The 9,475-nt window shown below is 40.9% G+C and overlaps 1 protein-coding gene across 13 annotated transcripts in view; it reads left to right on the top strand.

The window, feature by feature from the left end:
• LOC128019509 (myoglobin) overlaps positions 1-8,663 on the top strand; it is a 28,161-nt gene extending 19,498 nt beyond the window's left edge. For 12 of the 13 annotated variants that reach the window (XM_052605534.1, XM_052605604.1, XM_052605543.1 and 9 more), the window contains exons 2-4: positions 4,331-4,416; positions 4,492-4,693; positions 7,851-8,663. In XM_052605534.1, coding sequence (XP_052461494.1) covers positions 4,331-4,416; positions 4,492-4,693; positions 7,851-7,970 — 408 coding nt within the window. In that variant the 3' untranslated portion in view covers positions 7,971-8,663. The remainder of the gene's footprint in view (positions 1-4,330; positions 4,417-4,491; positions 4,694-7,850) is intronic. The other variant, XM_052605564.1, reaches the window with a different exon arrangement.
• Positions 8,664-9,475: the final 812 nt, after the last annotated feature.

Raw genomic sequence — 9,475 nt, 5'->3', positions numbered from 1 at the left:
CCCCGGTAAAATGGGCTCGGGAGTAGCAGTACAATCGGAACGCTCAAAAAGACGGGATAAAGCATCGGGTTTGATGTTTTTGGAACCCGGCCGGTAAGAAAGTGTAAAATCGAAACGACCGAAAAACAATGCCCACCGAGCCTGCCTGGAGTTAAGTCTTTTGGCGGTTCTAATGTATTCGAGATTCTTATGGTCCGTCCATACAATGAAAGGTACACCCGACCCTTCAAGCCAGTGACGCCATTCTTCCAGTGCAAGTTTGACTGCCAACAACTCTCGATTGCCAATGTCATAATTAACTTCTGCAGGAGATAAACGGTGAGAATAATACGCGCATGGATGCACCTTTCCGTCTGAGGATGTGCGCTGGGACAACACTGCTCCTACCCCCACCTCTGACGCGTCGACCTCCACTATGAATTGACGTGAACGATCAGGGGTGACGAGAATGGGAGCTGAAACAAAGCAGCTTTTCAGTTTGGCAAACGCAGCCTCGGCTGCGTCTGACCACCTGAACGTCAAACTAGGGGAGGTCAAGGCGGTCAGAGGAGCGGCTAGTTGGCTGAAATTGCGAATGAAACGCCGGTAAAAATTGGCGAACCCCAAAAATCTCTGCAGGGCCTTGCGAGACTCTGGGGATGGCCAATTTACCACAGCCTTAACCTTCTCAGGATCCATGCGAACACCCTCAGTCGAAATGATGTGTCCTAGAAAGGAAACAGACTGTGCATGAAAAACGCATTTCTCCGCCTTGACAAACAATCCATTCTCTAGCAACCGCAGAAGCACTCGTCGTACGTTTTGCACGTGTTCCTGGAGAGACAAAGAAAAAATCAATATGTCATCCAGGTAAACATATATGAACAGATCGACCATGTCTCGCAACACGTCATTAACGAGTGCTTGGAAGACTGCCGGCGAGTTCGTTAGCCCGAAAGGCATCACGCAGTACTCAAAATGGCCTCTAGGGGTGTTAAAGGCAGTCTTCCACTCATCCCCCTCCCTGATGCGGACCAAATGATAAGCATTACGTAAGTCCAATTTAGTGAAAACGGACGCTCCCTGCAACCTCTCAAAAGCTGAAGACATAAGCGGTAAAGGATAGGTATTCTTTACCGTTATGTTGTTCAGCCCTCGGTAGTCAATGCAAGGTCGCAAGGATCCGTCCTTCTTTCCCACAAAAAAGAACCCCGCCCCCGCTGGAGAAGAAGAAGGGCGGATAAACCCCGTTGCTAGAGAACTGGATATATATTTCTCCATGGCCGCCATCTCTTGAATAGACAAAGAATATAACTTGCCCTTAGGCAAGGAGGAAGAGAATCAGCACGAGACTTACTGAACACCTCCTTCAGGTCATGGTACTCCGCAGGCACGTTAGCCAAATCCACTGCTTCCCCCTGAAACACAGACTCAAAAACATTAACACCAGCAGACAAAAGACAAGACAAATGACATTCCTCGCTCCAGCTAATCACAGATCCGAGGCGCCAATTGATCCTGGGGTTGTGTTTCTGGAGCCAGAACAATGGGGGATTGAGGTGAGTCCGTGATGTAAAATGAAATCTCCTCCGTATGGTTGCCAGACGTGATGAGGGAAACAGGTAAAGTGGTCTGTGTGATGACTGGCAGTTTGTGTCCGTTGAGTGCAAAAGGTGCAATGGGGTGTTTGAGGGAGGTGAGAGGAATGTTGAGTTTAGTGGCAAACTTAAAGTCCATGAAACTACCCTCGGCCCCAGAATCCAACAAAGCGTGATGATCGAGTGCGTGGGTGGACCACCGTAGACTCACCGGAAGGAGTGTCGATGTAGATGAGGTCTTCCTGGCAGAGATCCCACCCGATAGTAGCCTCAGTTTTACTATCGGGCTTGGTCTTCTTACCGGACAGCGCTGGATGTGATGTTCTTGGCTGCCACAGTATAAACATAGTCCCAGGGATCTCCGCCTGATCCTCTCCTCCCGGGAGAGTCGAGCTCGCCCCACCTGCATGGGTTCAAGATCTCCCGGTGGGCTGACCGCAACCTCTGAGCGCTGACACTGAGCCTCCGGTCTGTTCGCGAGAACTGCTCTCCCCCTCCGTCTAGCGGCTTGATCGAGTCGGTTGTCCACTCTGATGGTGAGGTCAATCAGGCTATTGAGAGAAGTGGGGAGCTCGACGGCGCGGATCTCCTGTTGGATGCGGTCAGCCAACCCATGCAGGAAGTGATCCCACTGCGCCTCTTCGTTCCACTTACACTCCGCCGCCAGGGTGCAGAACTCAATCGAGTAATCGGATACGGACCTGTCCTCCTGACGTAGGTCCGTGAGAAGTCTAGCCGCTTCCCTCCCGGCGACGGAGCGGTCGAAGACCCGTCTCATCTCCTCCGAAAGGGCGTGGAACGAGGCACAGCAGCTGTCTTGGTTTTCCCACACCGCCGTCCCCCAGAGGGCAGCCCTTCCCGTCAGTAGTGACAAGACGAATGCCACCTTCATTTCCTCGGTGTAGAACGTGCGGGGCTGCAGGGCGAAGTGCAGAGAACAATGAGATAGAAATGATCGACAAAACTCTGGCTCACCCGCATATTTCTCAGGGATGGGGAGGCGTGGTTCGGGCTGGGAAATCCCCCCGGAGACGATCGGCGGTGTGGGTGGCGTGGGAGGCGCAGCGGGTGGCGGTTGTTGTTGGTGTTGAGTCTGGAGAGCGAGCTCGGACACCTTCGTCACCATTGCTTGGAAGGCTCGACCCATCTCATCTATCGCCTTGTCTTGGCGATCCATACGACCCACGGCTCTCTGCAGAAATTCCTCCAGATGAGATGGGGAGCGATCGCCTGCTGCTTCCATGATGGTCAGATCCTACTGTAACGACAGGTAAAAGAGGAGGAAGCAATTGCAGGCAATCAGATGATGTTTATTAGAAAGAGAGTCCAGAATGTTGGCAATGGCAAGGAAGGTCTACGGTGGCGTGAGAAGAGCTGGATGGTGAAGTCGATGGTGCAGGTGAAGGTGGTCAATGGTTGAAACCAGGAACAGACCGGAACACTGACACGAGGACGACAACACGAACCCAATCCAGCACACGAACACGGAAGACGGAAATCCAACTAGGACACGGAAACATGAGAGAGGATCTGACGGCAGACAGAGAGAGAGGTGAGTGTTTATAGCAGAGTGGAGATGAGGCTCAGCTGGAGCGAGACAATCAACATACAGGTGACAACAATTAACCAAACGAGCACATGGAGACTACGAGAGTACAAATACAAACACAAAACATGACACGGAGGAAACAATGGATTTCCTACCGTGACAGTAAATATTACATCAGTTAAGTTTTTTTTTTTTTTACAGAGAATTTTTTTTAAGGAAAACACATACAAAAAAGTTCATACTGAATTTAAAATGTGAAGGTTTGTTTTTGTTTCGGTTTTTGTTTTTGAGAAAGAAAAACGAATAATAAAAATAATGAAAAGTAGTGAAAAAATAAAAAAGTTCAAGGAGAAATAAACTTAAGCTAAAATTCTAATTTATTATCCTGTAAATCAGCAGTGGAGTGTGGGGTTGTGGCACAGGGTTTGTGGGATCTTTGTAGCATTAAGTGAAACTGGAAGTCCTCAGGGTCACTCAAGTGTTTCCACATTACTGGAGCCACAAACTGAAAATACTGCAACACATTGCATTTACCATCAGTGCAGGGTTTCAGGTCAGAGACAAATGAATAATTATATTAGATACTGCATCCAAATAATCAGCCAAATGCAAACAATCCTGAATGTCTATTAAAAACTATCTATTTTCAGATATATTTATGGGAGCACTGGTACTAATTTCCAGACACTAGCAGAGAGTGTTGAGATCAAGTGTTCACATCTTGTTTTTAAGTTCACATTTTGCTTAGACAAACACAATGTCTGGAAATTACATTCAAATAACATGAGTCTAAATCTAACGCATCCTGAGAGTGTTGATTTAGACCAGAAACAGTATAAGTTATGCCTAAATGAACCTTAAATGATGTTGAAAATATTTCCACTGACCACTTTTGAACTAGTTTTTAACCTTGTAAGGAGGTTCTGTGAACGTCTAAATCGAATGTACAGAAGATGTAAAAAAATACGTAAAAATAGACATCATAAAAACTTTCATTATGGCTCCTCAGTGGACATATTTTTGATGTCTGCAAAGACATGAAAAAGACGTCCATAGGACGTTACTTTGCCCAGTGGGACCCTGAAGCACATCACAGATAAACACTGAATTTAATGATACAAAAGCAATTCCAAACACCTGAAATGTTCACAGAAGAACTTATTTATGACAGGGGTGTGTTTTTTTGGTTTGTCTTCTGAAACAGATGATGGCCGATTACGAAATGTTTCTGAAGCCCTGGGGAAACTTCGTGATAGAGGGCGCAGGTCACGGAGGACAAGTTCTGAAACGGTCTGTTCCTGACTCAAGCATGATTAATGTTAATGTGGTCTAATCAGGTCTGCCTGATGTTTTATGTCTCTTCAGTTTGTTTCAGAAGCATCCGGATACTCTAAAGCTCTTCCCGGAGTTCAAGAGCATTTCTTACGTGGAGTTGGGGAAACACGGCAAGACTCTGCTGGAGAAGCTGGGTGAGCTGCTGTGGGCCAAAGGAAATCATGCTGCCATCATCCAAAAGCTGGCCACCTCGGACGTCAAAACAGACAAGATCATCCATAAACACTTCAGGGTAACCAAACACACTTTCATTCACAGACTGACATTCGGTTACAGTCTCTGTTCCAAAACCTAGTGAACTGACTCACTGCCTACATAGACAGCATCCTAACTGACCTAGTGCCTCAAATGACTGATTATGAACTTTACATTATTTAAATATACACAGCCTAATAAACATTCACAATGTATAATTAGATAATACTAGATATAATTTGAAGCTGCAAGCAGCGATGAACGGGCCCTCGCACCAGGGCTCACCGGCAGCGAGTGGCTTTAGTAAATAGGTGAACGGTGAGAAATATGCATTCAAACTCATAAATATAAGTGGAATATAAGTTTACTCCATATATGTGTCAATCTACCTGTTGCCAGCAGGTGGTGCTCTCATTATAACGGACTATTGGCCTTCAGATGTGTTCAGGGCAGGACACTTATCGAACATGTGAAGTTTGGGGACGATCGAACAAATTATGCCTGAGTTACAACAACTTCTCTTGCTGTGGCGAGACATCAAATTTTGTCATAGCGCCATGGACACGCCCTTTAACAAAAACTCAAGATCTCCACAAGTTAGCATTGCACAGGCCTTTAGATTAGACTGACTACAAAAAATACTTAAATCTCAAAAAAATTCTAGGAGTAAAATATGTCACTTCCTGTTGCCAGCAGGTGGCGCTATGACTATAACTGAATATGGGCATGTAGATCTATTAAGGGCAGAAGTCTTATCTAGCATGTGATGTTTGGGGCGGATTGGACATTGTATGTCTGAGTTACAGCAACTTCCTTTTTCATGGCGAGACATCGAAATTTGTCGGGGCCGCCATGGACACGCCCTTTAACGAAATCTAAAGATCTTCGCAATTTAACATCGCAAAGGCCTTTAGATTTAACTGACCAAGTTTGGTGTTGATCTGAATAAATCTCTAGGAGGAGTTCGTTAAAGTACAACCCCTGAAAATGGCAAAAACAACACCAATTTTGCTACTGTGATTGGTTTGATCGTCTTTCATAGGCATACATGATAGGAAATGTGTACGTAGTTGGTGTACACTTAAAAATGATACTTTTACTTAATAAAATTATGTCAACAGATTACAAGCAATTTCATTAATTAAATTTAACACATAAGAATTCATTAGAATTAATCAAATGAGATGCTTAGAAATTAACCATTCAAAATAAGTCAAATAGATAAAATAATATATTTTAAAAAATCTATCTTTTGCTTGTAAGCATCTAATTTGATTAGTTCTAATTAATTCTAATGTGTTGAATTTAATTAATAATATTGGATTTAAAATTTGAAACAATTTTATTGAGTAAATAAAGTAAATAATTTTTCCAGGGTAATATTTCGAATTTATTCTCATAGTAGGCCTATTACGACTTTATTCTTGAAAACATTTAGACTTTATTCTCGAAACATTTAGACTTTATTTTTGAAACATTTAGACTTTATTCTGATAATATTTAGACTTTATTCTCATAGTAGACATATTTCGGCTTTATTATCAAAATCGTAAAAAAAAAAAGTTTTCAATATGGCTCTAAAATGCCGTCGTAGTTACCAGTTATCAGTATTGATGAAATGTATCTTTGCAGTGCAGAGAAAACAGAGGCTGCATCAGAAGGGGCACAATGTCTAATGCAGGACATGGATATATTGAATGTGCAGTTACAAATGCATTAATACTGTTTTAATATTTGAAACTTAAAATCTTAAATACTAATATTTGACATTTATTTTATTTATTTTTTAAATGAAAAGATATTTAAATGTGAAATTAAAACCTCCAGTAGATGGCTGCAAATCACTTTTAATAAGTAAGTCATTGCGACTGAACTGAACCATTTAAAAGGTTGATTCATTCAGGAACAAAACAGTGTCCTTTTGCTCAGAGATGCAAATTGGAATTATATTGTTGACGAAATAGAGCAAAAACAGTCAATATTGTGTGTATTAAATTCTTGTTTATTGAACTGCTGTATAAAATCAAAATCACATTTGAAATTATGTTGCATTTTGGTGTAAAATAATTATTTCTGCCTCCATATCTTAAATTTGTGATAATTCTAAATACATTCTAATAAACTGAATCATGAAGTGAAAGAACAAAGAGCGGTCTAACTTACTTGACTTCCTATATTGCCTTACATGGTTGCTCTCATGAGTCTCATGGATGTTAGCAAGACAAATGAACTATTTTGCCTTTTGGCTAATTAGCAGTAAATACTAGGAAAAGGTACCTTAGTCTCACCTCCACACCAAGACAAACGCAATGGGAACAATGTTCTTCATGTTTTCCCAGCAATATGTCATAGAAAGAACAAGGTTTGAGAAGTAGAATGCAGGGCAACAGTTAAAACATTTCAAAGTAAAAGTTCATGCAGACAGATATTAATTTAATGTCTTTCATAACTAAAAAAAAAAAAAAACCTGGCTCTGCGTTCTGTACTAGCTGAGACTTGTCACGGCACTTGTACTGTTGTTGTTCTCTTGTTGACCTGACTGCTTCTATTGTTCTCATTTGTAAGTCGCTTTGGATAAAAGCATCTGCTAAATGATTAAATGTAAGATGTAAATGTAAATAAATAAGTTTAAGTCAAATATTTATGGTCTAGGCCTATAACAAATCCCTGTGTTACACTAGAGTGCAAACAATTGAGCATTGCAAGTTACCCATCGTGTTTTGGTATTGGTGTGTACCACAGTTTGCTTTTCCAATTGCAAAACGTGATTGGTAAACAGTTTGCCAGAATATACCATGACCTAACCTGATCCTACACTTTAAAAGTTGATTTATGTCCAGTGTTTGGTTGAACGTGTTTTTCATGTGTGTGTACGATCAGGGCTAGAGAACATGTACCAGCTGACACGTAAGAACAGGTATCAGAAGTCGACAGAGGCTCATATTTAATATTTTATATATATATAAACTTTCCAGAAAAAAGCACTTTCTTTCAAAGAAAAAAAGGGGAGGTGGTCAAGCCACCTTTGATGTCTATTATGTGTGAACATGCCTGTTTCCAGTAGAGAAGATTAATTAGACCTCTTCCTTACATGTGCACGCTGACAAATTTAACGTATTCTTAGAAACCCTCTGACTTCCGCACATTAACAGTCAGTCATGTGTGTGTGTGTGTGTCTGTGTGTGTGTCAACAGCAGATCACTGGGGTGCTGATGGAGGTGATGAAGGATTATGGGTTTCTGGGCTCAGACGACTGGAAAAAGCTCGAGAGAGTCATGAAAAACATCGCTAATGATATCAGATTAACCAGTTAAAGCACTTGTCTTGTTTATGCCATTAGTGAAAAGAAGTTACAGTGCAGCTAATACGATTAAAAACTATCAACAGAAAACAAATCAAAAATAAACATGCATCTGTGTTCAGAGGTTTTCTTGTGTGATTTAAGGCAGCCTAGATGCTTCAAAGGCATATTGTCAGAGATTTTTGTCAGGGCAGCGCCATGTTTAATTTGGGCAGGAATGAATACGAGGCTGGTCTTTCTGAATTAAACTTTATAATTGAAAAAACTCCACAAACAGTTTTGAAAATTGTGAAAATCGCGTGATCTTTCTACATTGGTGTACAGTCCCTAACAGCCTCGCTTTCTTCCTCGTTAGATTCAGAATGATGAAGGTCAGCTGGAATGAGCAGAGAGCCAATCACGTCAGGTTTAGAAGGTCAGCTGATCTGATGATGTCATGACAGTGACCGCAGGGTCTCATGAGGAGCCTCAGATTAGTTTGATTTAACTTCATCTTAATTGCACTTGAGTGATTGCACAAATAATAATTTGGGAGAAAATGACAATTGAAATAGTTCCATGAAATCCAGTGATGCCTCTCTTATTTTGAAAGATCAGATTCTCTACACTTGCTTTGTCTTACTATAATTAATCTGCATTATAAATAATTTGTTTCACTTTTGTAAAGCAGCACTTATCAATAAATGTCACTTTTACTGGGAGAAAATTGAATCGTGTTGTCTTTATTTATCATTCATGCATTACATTTTTTTTTCACTTTTGTCATTCACTTCTGAATATTATAAAAAAGACAAAGTTAATCAATTTAAAATGTTGTTTTTGAGAAAGGGTTGGAAAGCTGCATAAGTGAAAAATCCACCACATTATTTCTATAAAAATAATAAGACTAGAATTAGAATAGACAATCTTGCTATTTTAAATTAGGCTATATAATAACTAATAGAATGCTGTTTTCCTATATATCATTTTTCCCTGCAGAATTTGTTTTTAAAAAAAAAATTATCACAAATGTCATAAGATATTAGATGAATTATAGCTGCAGTATGATTGCAGTTATTTTCATGTTTCTAATCATCTCGAGCATCACGACTGCATGTGTTAACAAAGTACTTTATTCCAAGTGCTGTGAAATCACATGTAAATGGGCAATTCGAGGATTTTCTTAATGGGGTGGTACAGGAGAGACCAAGAACCAATGGGGGCCCATGGGTTAAAGTCATGTACCCCAACACAAGTGGGATGACATAAAAATGACACTGCAAAAGTGCCTGGACAACTCAGCTCTCTTTTAAACCTGTTTTACGAAAATAACAAATATACCACACAAAATTGTTTGAAAATTCACTACAACACCCTTGTGTGTAATTTATTTCACTCACATAATTTATTATTTGATTTGTGTTTTTTTGTATTTGATCAGTAAAGGAAAAGTTCTCCTGCCCATCAATTTATGTGGGTGCGTGAGAAATAGGCTAGTGTTTTGTGAGAGACTAAGGGTTGCTTTCACTTCTCCCCGGT

This window comes from Carassius gibelio, chromosome A1 (assembly GCF_023724105.1).
Source record: "Carassius gibelio isolate Cgi1373 ecotype wild population from Czech Republic chromosome A1, carGib1.2-hapl.c, whole genome shotgun sequence".
NCBI classification, from domain to species: Eukaryota; Metazoa; Chordata; class Actinopteri; order Cypriniformes; family Cyprinidae; genus Carassius; species Carassius gibelio.
The sequence above is the reverse complement of the archived record's forward strand: the minus strand, read 5'-3'. Positions and strand labels throughout refer to the sequence as shown.